This window comes from Vipera ursinii (genome assembly GCF_947247035.1).
Source record: "Vipera ursinii genome assembly, chromosome: 17".
Lineage (NCBI taxonomy): Eukaryota > Metazoa > Chordata > Lepidosauria > Squamata > Viperidae > Vipera > Vipera ursinii.
The window spans coordinates 6727710-6747289 of record NC_139530.1 but is presented as its reverse complement, the minus strand read 5'-3'; the positions used below and the strand labels follow the sequence as shown (position 1 = coordinate 6747289).

At 43.2% G+C, this 19580-nt stretch overlaps 1 protein-coding gene across 1 annotated transcript in view; it reads right to left on the bottom strand.

The window, feature by feature from the left end:
- The window catches only part of LOC310648031 (vomeronasal type-2 receptor 26-like), a gene marked incomplete at both ends in the record, with an annotated part of 85943 nt that overhangs the window by 56105 nt on the left and 10258 nt on the right, over positions 1-19580 (bottom strand). The window contains 4 exons of the mRNA XM_083375661.1: positions 3997-4147; positions 4713-4822; positions 18706-18954; positions 19286-19414. Coding sequence (XP_083231787.1) covers positions 3997-4147; positions 4713-4822; positions 18706-18954; positions 19286-19414 — 639 coding nt within the window. The remainder of the gene's footprint in view (positions 1-3996; positions 4148-4712; positions 4823-18705; positions 18955-19285; positions 19415-19580) is intronic.

Genomic DNA, 19580 nt, shown 5'->3' with positions numbered 1-19580 from the left:
TTTAGTATTGTTAAGGATTGGTTTACTTTATATAAGCTAGAGAGTGATGGATTTTAGAGTTTATAATTGTTAGTATATGATTGTTTATGATTGCTTTTTAGATATATACCTTGTATTTTGCTCTGGGAAGTCGGGGGGGGAGGGGGGGAGGAGGGGAAGTAGAGGGGGGGGCAGGGGAGGGAGGAGGGAGAGGGGGAGGGGGGGAGATAGGGGGGAGGCAGGGAGGGGAGGAGGGAGGGGGAAGGGGGGTTTTTTAAAGGAAAATTGTATTTTAAAACTTTTCAATAAAAAAAAAAAAAAGAAAATATTACCTGGATGACGGTAGTCGGAATTATCATTGGATCTGCCCCCCCCACTTTTTCCCTGCTAACCAAGCAGCAAGCGGGAGCCTCTTTCCATGTGGCGTGAAGGTAACGTACATTGGGTTGAGGCGAACACCACAGCAGGCCCAATTGCTGCATGAGGACCAAGGCAAGTTGGAGTCCGGCCCCAGTCCTGCCTCGATGTAGTCAGTAGTGTAAGGTGCAGTCCACCAAATTTTTCCTGTGGACACACATTGCCAGGATTTGCAATACCAATCAGAGGCGGTTCCACATTCATCTATATGGGATAGGTCTGTAATATAGCCTGGGCAAATGTACAGGCCTGGGCCTATGCTCCAGACATCACGAGGGGAAGGATTGCACTTTGTTTTGTGCTTAAACCCATGGGCTCCTACGAGCATTTCAGCAAAGTCAAAGTAGAGCGTGGGAAACCAGGGCCACAGGGTGTTCTGAACCAGCCTGCTACCGGCCTTGTAATAAGGCAAACCCCTATTCAGACAGTAGAGACTGGAGAGCGTCCAAAGCTGAAAGGCGTCTGCCAAGATTTATTACTCAATTAACAGAACAAGAAACAAAAACACTGGAACTTGAATCCTCAAGCGGAAGAGTTGCTTTCAGCAACCAGCCCTTCCCCAAACACTCCTTTTATTTAGAGTTCAGGGCGTGGCCTCCCTCTGCCTCCTCCCGAGGAGACCCGCAGCCTTTCTCTGCTTGGTCCTGCTCGACTGCCTCCTGCGTCGGGCGTCCTTGAACAGGGCCAGCTGTGGGTCATCATCCTCCGCACTATCGGGCTCACGCAGCTGAGAAGAGGGCCCCGGCTGGGAGCTCTGCCAAGCCTCCAAGCCATCATCAGCCGGTTCGTCACCCACACACACCTCCTCCCCCTCATCTGAGTCATCCGATACATCTGAGCCGGGTGCCGAACCCACAGGCTGACCCTGAGTCACAACACTATCCCGCACCGCAGGGCCCTTCCCCCGGGGCTGCCGATCCGGATGCGGTCGGGATGGGAACTGTTCGTGAAAAGCAGTCACCAATGCAGGGGCATGAACGGCGGTCGCGTCTTCCCATGTGAAGTCCTCCGGCCCGTACCCTTTCCACTCGATCACCCGGCCGAACCCTGACGAGGTTGTAAGCTCCACGCAGGTCCAGTTTCGTGAAGATCTTAGCCTCCCGGAGTCGGTCCAAGAGCTCGGGGATGAGGGGCAGCGGGTAGCGGTTACGCACCGTGATGGCGTTGAGTTTCCGGTAGTCACAGCAAAGCCGTAGCTCGCCCGACTTCTTTTTGACGAAGAGCACGGGCGCAGACACTGGCGAGGACGAGGGCCGGATGAAACCGCGAGCCAAATTCTTTGTCAGGAAGTCCCGCAATGCAGCCAACTCGGGCTCCGACATGGAGTACAAACGCCCCACTGGGAGAGGCGCATCAGGGACTAGATCAATGGAGCAGTCGTAGGGCCTGTGCGGGGGTAATTGGTCCGCCTCTGACTCGCTGAACACGTCAGCAAAGTCGGACAGTTCGGGAGGCAAGGAAACCCCTGAGGAACCCTCCACCTGGCCGGCACAGATATGGCAGGTGTGGTCCACGCACTGCAAACTTGGGAAGGTGACCAAGTTCTGAGACCAATAGATCTGTGGATCATGCGCCCGGAGCCACGCCAGACCCAAGACCACGGGGAAGTGCAGATCCGAAGTGATGTAGAACTGGATAGCCTCCACATGGGAACTGATGGCCATACACACGGGTTGCGTGGTGGCCGTAATAGGCCCGGACAGGAGCACTCGACCATCAATAGTCTCCACTAGCATGGGCGGATCCACCGGACACTGGGGAACAGCCCATTTGGCCACGAAGGCCGAGTCCATAAAGTTAGTGGTAGCCCCAGAGTCAATTAAGGCATGGACCGGAATCCCCTCTGGCTTGCCAGGAAGGATCAGACGTGCCTCCAAAATCAAATGCCGTGGAGGTTCACAGGCACCGTCGGAACGGCATCGCTCGGCGTGGTCGTTGTGGGTCGCCCGATCTATCACACCGTCTAGATCGGGCTCGGGCCGTTTCCCGACAGCAAAGCAGGGGACTTACTCGGGGCAGGCTTGGTCACTGATGCCCGCTGACACTTCTTCGGGCAAGAAGCAGCCAAATGTCCAGGGTCCCCACAGTAAAAACACAACCCCCCCGATCGTCGTCTGTCCATTTCCGTCACCGATAGACGGGACCTGGCGGCACCCAGCTCCATTGGCTCCTCCCTCTGGACTGGGGGCTCACGCTCAACAGGAGCGGCAGGGGTCTGTGGGGTGGCACGGCGACTCTTTCGCTGCTGCAGCCGGGCATCGATCCGCAGACAAAGATGGATCAGCCCATTCAGGTCTGAGGGAATGTCCACGCGGGCCAGCTCATCCAACATCTCCTCCAACAAGCCATCCTGGAAAGCATCCACGAGCGCAGCCTCATTCCAGGCGGAATCCTGGCTAAGCAGCCGGAAATCGCTGATATAGGCCTGTAGGGGGCGCTGACCCTGCCTCAGAGCTTTCAGGCGTCAGGTGGCGGTCTGCGCCTTAATTGGGTCCTCGTACATGAGGCGCATATGGTCACAAAACCCCCCAAAGTTATCCAACAAAGGGCTAGGCTGTGCCAGCAAAGGCGTGCCCCAACGAGCTGCATCCCCCGACAGAAGGCTTAACACGAATCCCACCTTATCCCGGTCAGTGGGGAAATCAGCTGCTCTCACGCTGATAAAAAGCTGGCATTGTCCCAGGAAGGCAGGAAACAGTTCTGGATTGCCAGCAAATTTATCCGGCATAGCTATCTGACATTTCCTCCTGGGTGGGGGTGCAGCCTGTACCTGAGCTTGCAGTTGAGCCACTTGAGCTGCCAGCAAAGTGAGTTGCTGGGTGAGCTGAGCATTCTCGGCACAAAGCTGCTCCATCGTAGTAATAAGGGGTGGGAGGCTGAAAGCAAACTGTTCTGAACCAGCCTGCTACCGGCCTTGTAATAAGGCAAACCCCTATTCAGACAGTAGAGACTGGAGAGCGTCCAAAGCTGAAAGGCGTCTGCCAAGATTTATTACTCAATTAACAGAACAAGAAACAAAAACACTGGAACTTGAATCCTCAAGCGGAAGAGTTGCTTTCAGCAACCAGCCCTTCCCCAAACACTCCTTTTATTTAGAGTTCAGGGTGTGGCCTCCCTCTGCCTCCTCCCGAGGAGACCCGCAGCCTTTCTCTGCTTGGTCCTGCTCGACTGCCTCCTGCGTCAGGCGTCCTTGAACAGGGCCAGCTGTGGGTCATCATCCTCCGCACTATCGGGCTCACGCAGCTGAGAAGAGGGCCCCGGCTGGGAGCTCTGCCAAGCCTCCAAGCCATCATCAGCCGGTTCGTCACCCACACACACCTCCTCCCCCTCATCTGAGTCATCCGATACATCTGAGCCGGGTGCCGAACCCACAGGCTGACCCTGAGTCACAACACAGGGTACGGTTGGAAATGGAGTATAGGGTGTTTCCTTGAAAGTCAATGATAGTCCAGGTGTAGTTTGCAGGGCGATGCTGGTTGTTATGGATGGAGGGCAAAGAGCGCCGTGATCGAGAAAAATGTTGTCGTGGTGATGAGGCTTGTAGAATGTTTCTTGGAGTGGTTGGTGCAGCAGGCTGCGCATCGGTCCAAGCAATGTTACGCGGCCGGCGGGGAAGTGACAAAGGATGTTGGTCGTGTCCTCGCTGGCCGTGACGTGGCGAAGCCCGTTGATGAATGTGATGATGAGGCGGCTGGGAAATTTTGCTTCCTCCTTCACAGTGGCCGACGAGGCGATCAAAAGACCAGAGGCACTTTAGCGTATTGACAGGAAAGGGGTGTCTGCAGCGGATGTAGCGTACAGCACAGGGATCCTTTGAATAGGGTGGGTATCTGAAGAGCCAAGAAGCAAGCAGAGAAGGAATAGGAAGGTAGGAGGCAGAATATGAAGAGAAAAGATACACGGTTTGATTGAAACAAGTGCCATTGGCTAGAAATCCAAGGCAGGAGTAAGAGCCAATAGTGGAGGGGGTGACTGTTACATGAAGGAAAATAGTACATGGAAAATAAGTGTATTTAATATGTGCCGGAAAAGGAGAAGCAAGATAACGACCATGGTGTTGCAATGCATAATTACAGTGAGGCAGAGAGTCATCTCGAAAAGTGAAAGTGACAGATGTGAAAGGGGGTGCAAGTATAATATGCGGGTCAGCCCTCAATTGAGCTGTCGCTAAAGAGTAAAGGCAAAGACATAGAGTCAGCAGCAGGGGAAGGCTTTGTGATAGCATGATAGGGTCGTACGCAACGTGCAGGGACCCACAATGTGCGATCCGGAAGTTGGACTGCAGCGTAGCCTTTTCCCCAGGTGATCAGGGGTACCGGTCCTTTCCAAGCAGGATCTGGTAGTTGCCTATAATAAACAGAAGGTCTGGAGGTTGGACAAGGAGGGTTAGAAAAATGTCGAGAAGCGGCTGAAGTAGCTGGTGACCCTGTAAGGTTCAAAAAATTAAGAGTATAAAGACAAACATTAAGAACATTTTGCAACACTGGGAGTGTCGGGGGGCTTACGCCTTTTGCCCCTAAATATCGTTGCAATGCATTTTTAAGTGTTTGATTTGTGCGTTCCACAATAGCCTGCCCTTGGCTATTAAATGGAATACCAAATTTGTGTACAATGTCCCACCGATAGCAGAATTCCGAAAATGCAGTACTTGTATACGCAGGACCATTGTCAGTTTTTAAAACTTTAGGACATCCCAGTGTTATGAAAGATCTAATACAATGATTGATTGTTTGTTTGGCCGTTTCCCCTCTTTGTAGGGTGGCCATGATAAAGCCTGAATACGTATCTACGGATACATGAATATACTTCCAAGGGGCAAATGGAGGGAATTGTGTAACGTCCATTTGCCAAGTCTCACAAGCTTGTGTACCCCTAGGATTTGCTCCTTCAGGGATACTTCGAGCTTGAAGACTACAAGTAGGGCATTGTTGAATGATTGCAGCAGCTTCTTGGTGTGTGAGTCCAAATTGCTTCACAAGAGCCTTTTTGTTTTGATGAAAATATGAGTGACTTTCTCCGGCTGTTAAAGCACAAATCTGTGAGACAGATTTACAGGCTTCATCCGCCATGTGATTCCCTTCTGATAGGAATCCTGGAAGATGTTGATGACTCCTAATGTGTGCTACAAATAATGGTGTTGTTCATTTTTGTAACAATTGTTGCAGCTGTAAAAATAAAGTCATTAATGATGGTGATAGAGAAGGAGAAATATAGGCATCAAAAATGGAAAAAACAATGTTGGCAACATAAAGACTGTCTGTGATTATGTTCAATGGCTGATTTTGAAAAATGGAAAGAGCCAGATTAAAAGCAGCTAATTCAGCTTGTTGAGCTGATGATTGTCCCGTAGTGAGACGTTTGTGCCATGTGGAATCAAGTTGCCAAACACATGCCCCAATGGCTTTTGAACCATCCGTAAACACTGTTAGTGCTTGCGGGATAGGTTGTTTTGCTATTGGATTAAAAATTGTAGTTGGGATTGTTTTGATCAATTGTAGTCGTGGGTCTGTGGGGAGGTGGCAAGATAATTTTCCATTCCAATTTTCAAGAGCAATTTGAAGGACATCTGAATTTACAAACATTTCTTCCCATTGTGTAAATCGGAAGGGGAGATAAATTGTGTCTATTTCCAGACCCATCATTGCCTTTGCCCGTTTCCGAGCTTTGGTAAAAAGAGCAGCAAGTTGGGTGATTCGAGAAAAAATAGAAGTTTTTGGGGTGTGAGAAAGGTGTAACCATTCCAAGATTAAAAGTTTTTTGCTGCTACTAATTTGCATAAGAATTCCTGTATACAATTGCGGAGTGGAAAGAACAGCCAAAGATATTGGAATATTGGCTTCTAATCGATCCACCCACAAAGTACGAAGGGCTAGATTAACCTCTTGAACTACTTGTAATTGATATGAATCTAGGATGATTTTATCTGCAGGATGCTTGGGGCCTATTAAGGCCTTAAATAAAGGAGATAAGATATTAGTAGGAAGAGAGAAATAAGGTCTAGCCCAATTCAAAGTACCAAGATATTGTTGTAATTTGACCAAAGTAGTAACTGGTCCAATATTTAAAAGTGGAAGATCGGGGGCAGCTGCAGCTGCAAGTACCTTATGACCCAAATATTGTACCGGATATTGTGACTGTATTTTGTCTGGGGCTATGAAAAGACCAGCAGAATTTAAAAGCTGAGTAAGGAAAGGGACTGTTTGCATAACAGTACCCTTTGGGCCTTCTGCTGCGATTAATATGTCATCCATATAGTGATAGACCAAGATTTTCGGATATTTTTGTCTAAATGGTTCTAAAACTTTATCTACATAGTATTGGCACATTGTTGGAGAATTTAACATTCCCTGAGGAAGAACTTTCCATTGGTACCTTTTAGTGGGTCTGCTATTATTAAACTCAGGAATAGTAAAAGCAAAAAGAAGACGGTCAGGTTCTGCAAGCGGAATAGAAAAGAAACAGTCCTTCAAATCTATTACAACAAGGACATAATTTTGGGGAATCAAATTAGGATTAGGTAGGCCACATTGCAATGGGCCCATTGGTTGGAGAATGTCGTTTATCCTCCTGAGGTCCTGTAAGAGACGCCATTTTCCTGATTTCTTTTTGATAACAAAAATTGGTGTGTTATAGGGGCTAGTAGAAGGCTCAATATGACCCTGCTGTAACTGTTGTTGGACTAAATCTATTAAAGCAGTGAGTTTTTCAATAGGAAGTGGCCATTGATCTACCCACACAGGAAGACTAGATTTTAAAGCAAGTGACAAAGGTTTAGGCAGCATATTTAAGGAATATGTAGTGTAGCCCGAAGTTGAGAAAGAAGATCTCGCCCCCAGAGGTTACAATGAAGAGGCAATACGTAAGGTTTAAGAAAAGCAGTAGCCGAAGAATCAGGAGTGGAGGCAGACAGCCAGTTAGTGCTAACCTTGGCAGCCTGTGCTCCTCCCACTCCCTGAACGGCAAAGGTATTGGTAAGAGGCCAATCAGCAGGCCATTCAGCTGTACGGATCACGGAAACATCAGCTCCTGTATCTATTAGACCAGAAAAAGAACGGCCTTGTAAGGAAACAGTAAGAAAGGATTTAGAAACATGAATAGGTTGATGCAAAGAAAAAACACCAGGGGTATTGTTAGTTGGTGGCGACAGAAAAATTAGTGTGGCGACTTGTGTGCCTGCTTTAAGGTGGAAGGCCCTATCGCCATAGGCAGATAAAGAAAGATTATGAAGTGAAGTAGAATCATAAAGGAAAGGAGCAGCGACTACTCCTTCAACAATTAAAACAGAATTGGGAATAAGTAAAGCCGGAATATTAGAGGGAACAGGCTTCTGTAATGTAATTGATAATGGCATGGTAAAAATTGATCCAGGATCATCATATGTTATATCTGAAGTTAAAATAACAGGCAATGAAAACGTATTTGAAGATTGAGTGTTTGCCAAATCAAAAGGAAGTGTGGAAATAGTTTCAACCTTTGGAGCAGGGCTGGTTGATCGCCCCGTGTCTAGTTTCCCTGATTTTGTTGAATGGGAACATTTGCTCTACATTGTGAAGCCCAGTGGAAGCCTTTGCGGCAACGTGGGCAGACTGTTTTTGGCTTTGTGTTGGGGGGTGGCTGTGGTCCCCATGCTTGGCCACGAGGCGCACCCCCTCCCCCAGGTTGTCGACACTGATTTTTGAAGTGACCCGGTTTGCCACAGTTAAAACAATTCCCTGTTCTTGTGATAGGAAAAGCTTCCGGAGAAGTTTCAGGAGATGCTTTATTAGCAGAAATAACTGCCGCCAGTGCTTGCATCTTATAGGAAGTTGTCCCTACACTGCGACAAAGTTCTAAAAATTCTGCAAGTGTAACTCCTGGTTTGTTAGCAATGGGTTGTAAGACTTTCTGACAGTCATCATTAGCATTGCTATAAGCCAATTTAATAATTAATTCATCCCTGCCAGCTTTATTATCAAATTGTCGTTCTAATGCCAATTGAAGGCGACTGATAAATGTAGCATATGGTTCCATAGGTCCTTGAACAATTTTAAGAAAATTTTGAGCAGATTCTCCAGAGGCATCATCTACGTGGCGTAAAGCTGCCATTGCACAGAGATGTATTATGGCAAAAGCACGCCGGGGACAATTTTGCTGTTGAATTAAGGTGGCAAATTGACCAATGCCCAACAAGTGGTCACTTGTTACACCCTGAGGGAGTCCTTTTCGGACCTCAGATTCAACATTTTTTTGGTATTCTGATTGCCAGATGACATATTGAGCAGGAGTTAAAAGCATAGAAAAAAGAGTTTTCCAATCATAAAGTAGCATTGTCGAATTAGCATCTACTAATGAATTAAGTAATCCTTTAACATATGGCGATTGGATACCATATTCTTTTACTGCCATTTTCAAATCTTTTAATAATTTCATAGGTATATTTTGATGAATTGCAGGACCCCCTCCCGGGGCTATACTTAAAGGGTAAAGAGAAGTTTCTTCAGGAGAATTCATCAGAAAAACAGATGAAGTTAGAAGATTTGTTAATTGGCCTCCTGGCAATAAGGTTGGAGAAGAGGAGTCTAGAAATTCAGAGGAGGATGGAGAAGGCAAGGAAGGTTTCTCAGAAGATGTTGTAGATGGTGCAGAAGGATAGGGTGGTGGTGCTTCAGGTGAAGGCGAAAGATCAGAAGAAGGATCAAGAGGTTTAGAAGTAGAAGATGTCAGATCTAGAGGAGATGGCAAAAGTTTTAATGCTGCCATCACTGCTTGCCACGCGGACAGAATGTCAGCAGGCGCCCTGGGATGATTGTGAAGATATTTCCCTAGCTTTTCCCAGGTTACAACAGACAAAGTGCCTGATTCCGGATAAGCCGGACAATTTTTGTTAATATATCGTAAAAGTTTTGTTAAAAGTCTCTTTCCTGCAGGATGGACCATGGTGCCATTGTGTTTTTGAACAAAATTAGCATTCTGCACTATATTAAAAAGTTCGTCCCTATGACCTGACGAAACTTTGGAAAGTGGGGAGCCCATTTACTCACGATTTGAAGCCTTCTCCGAGGTGCGTGAGAACAGGAATGCAGGCAGCACACGCCTGGACAGGAGTCGTGCTGTGGAGTTGAAGCCGCGATCCAACGGACGAGCCCCCAGTTGTTGCGATGAGCGACCGGTCAGGGTTCTGGCCTCAACTCTTAGAGCCCCGTAACAGGGGTGTGAATTTAGAGGGACCCTCGCAAGGGTGAACACCTTGAATAAGGAAGGATCTTGCCCTTTACCACCGACCCAGTATGCCGGACGTTCCGACGGTCACACTTGGGAACTGCGGATGGTTCAGAGGCAGAGTCCTAGGACAGACTGAGGCACCAACACAAGTTTGCTCAAGGTGAGGGAGCACGGGAGTGCCCGGGGTGGATGTTATGCCCCCGAACAGCTCCACACACCCTCCTTTTATTATGCTGTTTCATTTGGGAGGGGGAAAGTACACATGAGGGAGCAACATATGGAAATATGGAAGGTCAAAGGGAAAACATAACTCATTGTATACATCTGCTAATGAAGAGAGCAAAGGTCATCACAGGAAACAATAAAACATAGCTTATCATATTACAAATGCTAACAGAGAATACAAGGGTTGTCATCAGTCAAGAAGGCATATCTTAACTTGAAAGGCATGACTTGAAAGGCATGATTTGAAACATAACTTGAAACATAACTTGAAACATAACTTGAAACATAGACAATTATAAAAGACAAGTCTTTGTTATAAATGAAGCAAGGGGCAAAGGTTTATCACAGGAATGCAGACTTAAATGGGGGAAGGCAGAGGCCCCATCTTGAAGCAAGGACAACTATGAACAAGTGTAAAGAGATTTATCACTACAACTCAAGAATGCAAAACTGTATAACTTTTAATATAGAAATTAAAAGGGTCTTTTGTAGGTAGAGGAAAGCAGATTTTACACTTGCAGAAATATTATCACTGGAGACAGGAAGGGAGAACCTTGTAATTTTTAATATAGGAATAAAAAAGGTCTTTTGTAGGTCTGGGATATCTACACAAGATCATTCAGTGGGATTATAAATCTTGTATTTTTATGGGAGATTGGAATGGCATCTTGGATGTACAAATGGACAAGGGAGGTCTTTTTAAAAGTATGCCAAGTCATGCTAAACTGCCTAAATCTTTTTTTGAGATGAAGGATGACTTGGAATTGAGAGATGTTTGGAGAGAAAGGAACTTGCAAGAAAAAGACTTTACTTTTTTCTCCGACAGGCATCAATCTTTTTCCAGGATTGATTTTGTATTAATTACTAATGATTTTTTTTCCTAGGATTAAGATCAAGATTTGTCCAAGAACTATATCTGATCATAGTCCAGTATGGTTGGAGATAGAAAAAGATAATGGAGATAGACGGTCTTGGCGTTTAAATGAAAATTTGTTTAGATACCAGGAAAATGTGGAAGAGTGTAAAAAACAGATGAAAGAATTTTTTAAAATTAATATGCATAAAGGTACTTCTATTGAGATGGTTTGGGATGCAAGTAAAGCTTATATGAGAGGTGTATTAATATATTTGAATAATAAACATAGACGTAAACTGGAATTTAAGAGGAAAGAATTAGAGGATGAAATTAAGGAAAAAGAAAAGGCTTTAATTCTGAATCCATCTGATGGGAAGATCAAAGAGGTAATTACTTTATTAAGGGGTCAGTTTGATATGTTAATGGCAGATCAAGTGGCAACTAACCTACGGTATGCTAGACATAACACTTTTTGTAATGCTAATAAACCGGGTAGATGGTTAGCTTACTTGTTAAGGAAGAAGCAAAGAGCTTGCAATATAGATAGAATAGAACATAAGGGTAAAGTAGTGTATCAGCAGAATCTTATTAAAAAGACTTTTGTTGATTTTTATTCTAAGTTGTATGCTAGAGATAAGATTAGAGATGTAGATATAACTATATATATATCCATATAGTTGATGAAAGCTAATATTCCTGTTCTTACACAAGAACAAAAGGAAGGGATGAACCAATTGATAACTGTCGAAGAATTTTTTTTAGCAATTAAACAATGAAAAGTGGGTAAAGCACCGGGAACTGACGGTTTGACTGCCGTTTACTATAAAAATTTACAGTTAGAAATGGTGGAATCCTTAAGAGAATTCTTTAAGACAATTCAATTGGGAGGAGGAGTGCTTCCATCGTGGAAAACTGCCTTTATTTCGTTGATCTCGAAGGAAGATCAGGATGCTACCCAAGCCAAAAACTACAGACCAATATCGCTTTTAAATACTGACTATAAGATATTTGCAAAAATTTTAGCCAACAGATTAATGAAGGTAATGCAGCAAGTGATTCATAGTGATCAAACTGGATTTATAAGTGGTAGACAAATGAAGAATAATGTGAGACATATTGTAGATTTATTGGAATTCTTGGAAAGAAATAATCAGATCCCCGCAGCGCTGATCTTTTTGGATGCTGAAAAAGCTTTTGATCAATTGGACTGGCAATTTTTGATGAAAGTATTAGAGAAAATGGAATTTGGGGAAAATTTTTACAGCCTATTAGGGCAATATATCAGAAGCAAACAGCTCGTATAATAGTAAATAACAGTCTGACAGAATTATGTAATATTGAAAAGGGTACAAGACAGGGCTGTCTGCCGTCACCTTTATTGTTTGTTTTAACATTGGAAATATTACTGATTAAAATACGAGATTCAAATAAAATTAGGGGAATTCAAATAAGAGATCAGGATTACAGATTGAGGGTGTTTGTGGATGACCAGGTTATTACAGTAACTCAGCCGGATTATTCAGTTGTAGAATTGATGGAGATAATAATGTTATATAGGAAAGTTTCTGGATTTAAGATAAATACACAAAAAACTAAAATACTGTCTAAGAACATGACCATAGCACAATTCTGCTCTAGAAGAGCTAACAGGATTTGAAATAGTTAAAAAGATTAAATATTTGGGGATATATTTGTCAGCCTCAAATGTGAAGTTATATAAAAATAATTATGAAATGTTATGGGGAAAAATACAAAAAGAACTAGATAGTTGGAAAAAATTACAATTGTCTTTATTGGGAAGAATTGCAGCAGTGAAGATGAATGTTTTGCCAAAATTTTTGTTTTTGTTTCAAATGATACCTATACTTAAAAAGGATTTAAATTTGGAGGAATGGCAAAAAGGAATTAATAAATTTGTCTGGGCAGGGAAAAAGCCACGAGTTAAATTTAAGATAATGCAAGATACGCATGAAAGAGTTGGTCTTAAAATGCCTAATTTTAAATTATATTATGAGGCTGCTGCTTTGTCATCGATAAGTGACTGGTTTAATTTAACACAAGGGAGATTATTAAATCTTGAGGGTCATGATTTGTTATTTGGTTGGCATGCATATTTATTGTATGATAAGAAGGTGGATAATGTGTTTAAGATACATATATTATGGTATGCTCTGTTGCGAGTTTGGAAAAAGTATAGACATAAGTTAAATTATAAGATACCAATTTGGGCAATACCTAAACATGCAATAGAAAATATAAATGTGGGATTTAAACAGGATGAGACTACATATAAGGAAATTTTAAGTCTAGAAAGGAATGTATGGCAATTAAAGCCATATAATATTTTAAAAGAAGAAAAGATTGTACAAACTTGGTTCCAGTATGGGCAATTACAGGCAAGATGGAAAGAGGACCAGAAAGCTGGCTTTTTCAATGATTGATGAAAATTTGGTAAAACAAATTAGAGATCAAGGTCAAGGACATATAAAAAGGATATATAATGCATTGATAGAAATTGACTCAGAAACGGAACTTGTTAAAGATTGTATGATAGAGTGGGCCCAGAATTTTCAAGAAGTTATAATAATGGATACTTGGGAAAAGATTTGGGTTAGAAATGTAAAATTTACACAGGCCCAAAATTTAAGAGAGAATTTTTATAAAATGTTTTATAAGTGGCACTTAGATCCTAAAAAATTAGCAAGAATGTATCCGAACTGCCAGCCCAAATGTTGGAGGTGTGGTTGTGAGGATGCAACATATTTTCATATATGGTGGACTTGTAAAAAGGTTAAAGCCTTTTGGATTAAAATTTGGTGGAATATGCAAAAGATATTTAAGAAAAGGATAAAGTTTTCTCCGCAATTGTTTTTATTGGGTATTATTACAGATACTACTGTTAAAGATACTAAGTTGATGTTGCATCTAATTACGGCGGTAAGACTTTTAGTTGCGCAATATTGGAAGAAGGAGGAATTGCCGACTATAGAAGAGTGGACTTTGAAAGTTTCCAACTTGGCGGAAATGGCAAAGATTTCAGCATATTTGAAAGACCAATCTCAACAGAGATATATTGTGGAATGGAGAAGATGGATTGAATATATTCAGAATAAATATGGGACTAAAAAGTTTCATTTAGCATTTGAATAAGTAGCGGATTTTCATGATGTATGATTAGTTATTTGTTACTTTATTAATATTATGACTATGGAGAGTTAAAGTCTGATAGAACTTAATGTTTTATTTTTGTTGTTAGCATATTTTAGTTTATGTTTGTATTATTATACCCTGTATTCAGCTCTGGGAAGTCGGGGAGGGGGGGAGGGGAGGGGAAGGGAGGGTTGGGGAGAGGGGAGGGGGAGGAGGGAGTTTATTGTGTTTAAAAATTGTAAAACTTTTTAATAAAAAAAATAGTTTCGAAATTGAATGAGACTCTGCACTAACATGATCATGGAAAGAAGGCAAACAGATGCATAGGAATCTCAGGAAGTCACACCCTGGTTTGGGGAGATTCCAACCCAAGTACCACGAGGCACCCCACTTGGAGAAGAATTTGCACAAAATCAACCTCAGCTTTAGGGAAAGGCAGTGAAGCCAAGGAAGAGGTCAGAGGAGCTGTTCTTAGCCTTGAGGAAAGACAAGAGCTGAAAATCAGAAGGAGTCTGGGAGCAACTAACAAAATTTGTCAGTGGGAGAAGGGAGGATTCAGCCCTCTTCCAATATGTTACACAAAAGCTTAAGATGTGCTCACTATTATTCCAGAGTATCAGATGTGGAAAAATGAGTTCAGTCACAAGAGAGGAGATACTGGCTGAGTGAGAGGGAAAACATCCTAAAAGAAGGAGCAGTTTTAGAGCTAAGCCAGTAAAACTGAGAAACTTAGTCTCCTCTTCACTGATTCTTTTAAGGCAAAATATGAGCAGCCATCAGTCAGAGAAGCTTTAAATGAGATTCCTGCAGAGAGGAGGGGTTGGGCTGGATGGTCTCAGAGTCTCCTTCAAACTTATACAATTAAAATTCCAGAATTCTAATCACAAACCCAGACATATCCTTGGTGGAGTAGTGAGCTAATGCCTCCTTAAGTAACACCAGCTGCCTGCAATTAGTGCAGGTTCGAATCCCACCAGGCTCAAGGTTGACTCAGCCCTCCATCCTTCCGAGGTAGGTAAAATGAGGACCCAGATTGTTGGGGGCAATAAGCTGACTTTGTAATAATGCCGCTTGGGGGGGGGCGAAAGCCCTAATAAGCAGGCATATACATAGAATGACCCCTTCATGGATTACTGCCTTGTCGTGGCGAAGGGGCTTGCGTAATTCAATGAAGCTATGAGCTATGCCGTGCAGGGCCACCCAAGACGGAAAGGTCATAGCAGAGAGTTCTGACAAAACGTGATCCACTGGAGAAGGAAATGGCAAACCACTCCAGTATCTTTGCCATGAAAACCCTATGGACAGTACCAAAAGGCAAAACGATATGATGCTGGAAGATGAGCCCCTCAGGTCGGAAGGCGTCCAATATGCTACTGGGGAAGAGCAGAGGGCTAGTACTAGTAGCGCCAGAAAGAATGAAGTGACTGGGCCAAAGCCGAAAGGACGCTCAGCTGTGGATGTGTCTGGTGGTGAAAGGAAAGTCCGATGCTGTAAAGATTTTTTCTCCATAGGAACCTGGAATGTAAGATCCATGAATCAAGGAAAGCTGGATGTGGTCAAACAAGAGATGACAAGACTGAACATCGACATCTTAGGTATCAGCGAACTAAAATGGACAGGAATGGGTGAATTTAATTCAGATGACCATCAGGTATACTACTGCGGGCAAGAATCCCTCAGAAGAAATGGAGTAGCCTTCATAGTCAATAAAAAAATAGGAAAAGCAATACTGGGATACAATCCTCAAAATGACAGAATGATCTCAGTTCGAATCCAAGGCAAACCATTCAATATCACAGTAGTCCAAGTCTATGCCCCAACCACCGGTGCTGAAGAGGATGAAATTGACCGGTTCTATGAAGCCCTACAGCACCTTATAGAACTAACACCAAAAAATGATGTCCTTATCATCATGGGGGATTGAAATGCTAAAGTAGGAAGCCAAAAGATAACTGGAATAACAGGCAAGTTTGGCCTTGGAGTACAAAATGAAGCAGGGCACAGGCTGATAGAATTTTGTCAAGAGAATACGATGGTCATAAGCAAACACTCTTTTCCAACAACCCAAGAGACGGCTTTACACATGGACATCACCAGACGGTCAACACAGAAATCAGATTGACTATATGCTCTGCAGCCAAAGATGGAGAAGCTCTATACAGTCAGTAAAAACAAGACCAGGAGCTGACTGTGGCTCAGACTATGAGCTTCTTGTTGCAAAGTTTAGGCTTAAATTAAAGAAAGTAGGGAAAAGCACTAGGCCAGTCAGGTATGAATTAAATCATATCCCTGTTGAATATACAGTAGAGGTGACAAATAGATTTAAGGAATTAGATCTGATAGACAGAGTGCCTGAAGAACTATGGACAGAGGTTTGCAACATTGTAGAACAGGTAGCAACCAAAACCATCCCAAAGAAAAAGAAATGCAAGAAAGCAAAATGGCTGTCTGAGGAAGCTATGCAAATAGCTGAGGAAAGGAGGGAAGCGAAAGGCAAGGGATAAAAAGAAAGATATGCCCAATTAAATGCAGAATTCCAAAGAATAGCTAGAAGAGATAAGAATGCCTTCTTAAATGAACAATGCAAAGAAATAGAAGAAAACAATAGAATAGGGAGGACCAGAGATCTTTTCAAGAAAATTGGAGAGATGAAAGGAACGTTTCATGCAAAAATGGGCATGATAAAGGACCAAAACGGCAGGGACCTAACAGAGGCAGAAGAGATTAAGAAGAGGTGGCAAAATTACACAGAAGAACTATACAAGAATGAGCTTAACGTCCCTGATAATCACAATGAGGTGGTCACTGACCTCGAGACAGACATCCTAGAATGTGAAGTGAAGTGGGCCTTAGAAAAGCTGAGCAACAACAAAGCTAGTGGAGGTGACAGTATTCCAGCTGAGCTATTCAAAATCTTAAAAGACGATGAAGTAAAAGTGCTACACTCAATTTGCCAGCAAATTTGGAAAACTCAACAGTGGCCACAGGATTGGAAAAGATCAGTTTACATTCCAATTCCAAAGAAAGGCAGTGCCAAAGAATGTTCAAACTATCGCACCATTGCACTCATTTCTCATGCTAGTAAAGTTATGCTTAAAATTCTACAAGCTAGACTCCAGCAGTATGTGGATCGAGAACTACCAGAAGTACAGGCAGGATTTTGAAGAGGCAGAGGAACTAGAGATCAAATTGCTAACATACGCTGGATCATGGAGAAAGCTAGAGAGTTCCAGAAAAACATCTACTTCTGCTTCATTGACTATGCTAAAGCCTTTGATTGTGTGGATCATAACAACTGTGGCAAGTCCTTAAAGAGATGGGCGTACCAGACCATCTTATTTGTCTCTTGAGAAATCTATATGCGTGCCAAGAAGCAACAGTGAGAACTGGACACGGAACCACTGATTGGTTCAAAATTGGGAAAGGAGTCCGGCAAGGCTGTATACTGTCGCCTTGCCTATTTAACTTATATGCAGAGCACATCATGAGAAAGGCAGGGCTAGATGAATCAAAAGTTGGAATTAAGATTGCCGGAAGAAATATCAACAACCTAAGATATGCAGATGATACCACTCTAATGGCAGAAAGTGAAGAAGAACTAAAGAGCCTCTTGTTGCGGGTGAAGAAGGAGAGTGCAAAACTTGGGTTGAAACTAAACATTAAGAAAACCAAGATCATGGCATCTGGCCCTCTCAATTCCTGGCAAATAGATGGGGAAGAAATGGAGGTAGTGACAGATTTTATTTTCCTGGGCTCCAAGATCACTGCAGATGGGGACTGTAGCCAAGAAATTAAAAGACGCTTGCTCCTTGGGAGGAAAGTCATGGCAAATATAGACAGCACACTAAAAAGCAGAGACATCATCCTGTCAACAAAAGTGCGTATAGTCAAGGCTATGGTCTTCCCAGTTGCAATGTATGGCAGTGAAAGCTGGACCATAAGAAAGGCTGAGCGCCAAAGAATTGAAGCCTTTGAACTATGGTGCTGGAGAAGACTCCTGCGAGTCCCTTGGACTGCAAGGCGATCAAACCGGTCAGTCCTAGAGGAGATCAACCCTGACTGCTCTTTAGAAGGCCAGATCCTGAAGCTAAAACTCAAATACTTTGGCCACCTAATGAGAAGGAAGGACTCACTGGAGAAGAGCCTAATGCTGGGAAAGATTGAGGGCAAGAGAAGAAGAAGGGGACGACAGAGAATGAGGTGGCTGGATGGAGTCACTGAAGCAGTAGGCATGAGCCTAGATGGACTCCAGAAGATGGTAGAGGACAGGAAGGCCTGGAGGAACGTTGTCCATAGGGTCGCGATGGGTCGGACACGACTTCACAACTAACAACAACAACAACAACAACAATACATAGAATGAAGGCTATTGGTAAGCACATTGATTTGTGCTTCTTAGATTGTAAGCTGCCCTGAGTCTTCGGAGAAGGGTGGGATATAAATTGGATTAAAAAAAATTGTTGGAAACATAAATGATAGATACTGTTTTTAGACCTTTTTAATAATTTTTATTTTAAAATTAATTTTATTGTATGTGTTCTTATTTACTGTATTATTAGATCATGCTCAGTGCATTTTTATATAGCTATGTATGTAAGTAGCCTACAATTGAATATTTTACTGTTTCTGGCTGAAATATACTGATTTAAACCCAGATATACAGGAAGTTATTTAAAAATGCATAACAGCCTTTTCAAATGAGCAATGTTTAATATTAAAATTTATCTGTATTGGTATCTATTCTTTGGAACATTATCCCCTGAGCAATTAGATTGGCCAAATCTGTTGGCCTTTTGCAGCATAAGTAGGTTGAGATGGTTCCCCTCCTTCTCCTCTGGATTCCTTCTCCAAAGGAACTGAGATTAAGGGATCCATACCTGCCACGGCTGCAGCCTTGGAGCCCCCAAGATCTTTTCGCCCTCCTTCCTTCTCCTCCTGGATCTGGAGGAATAGGCGGCATTCAAGGCCTGGGCCAGAGTCTGAACGATACTGTACAAATGGGGGTCATTTGGGATCCTTTCCCTTTTCTCCTGGGTCTCCAGGGGGGCTTTCTGGGTGCATCTTCTCCGGCCTTTGACAGAAAAGACGCGCTTGGAAAGGGAACAACGGAAATAATGATCTTGAAACTGGGGTTCCACAAAGAAATGGGGTTCAAAGGCATCATCCTTTGGCCTTTTTCTGGTCACATAAGAAAAGTTCCAAATACTATGGATGTATTTGAAAAGACGGGGCTTTGTTATTGTATACCCTCCAAAATTTGTGAGGATCCAGACTTTCCCTTCAATGGGTCCTGGCAAATCTTCAAAAGTTAAATAGAAAGGAATGACTCTGTGCCAAACGGAATCAAATTCCATAAAGTGAACAAAGACATTGACATGCATCCTTGAAGGCCTCTGTATATCCTAATGCTGCCAACTGTCGTGATATAACAACACAAATTCCATTCCTGACAAGTACAGGAGTGAAAGTCCTCATGAAAGTCTCTCCCTCCTCTGTGTCTGAAGCAAAGAGGCCAATCAGGGTCCATCTGAAATGGAGCAGCAGCTGGACAATAGCTGGGTACTGGAACCCTTCTTTGGGGAGCATCTGGTGGAAAAAGGGGAATTGGCTTTTATCAGTCAGAGCCACTGGAACAATTTTATAACTGATCTGAAAAAGCAGTGAAGAATCCTGTGTTATAACTGAAGTCAGATCAACTCCAAAATTTTAGATTTTAATAAACCCAATTTTGTTCTGTTGAACATATTAGAAT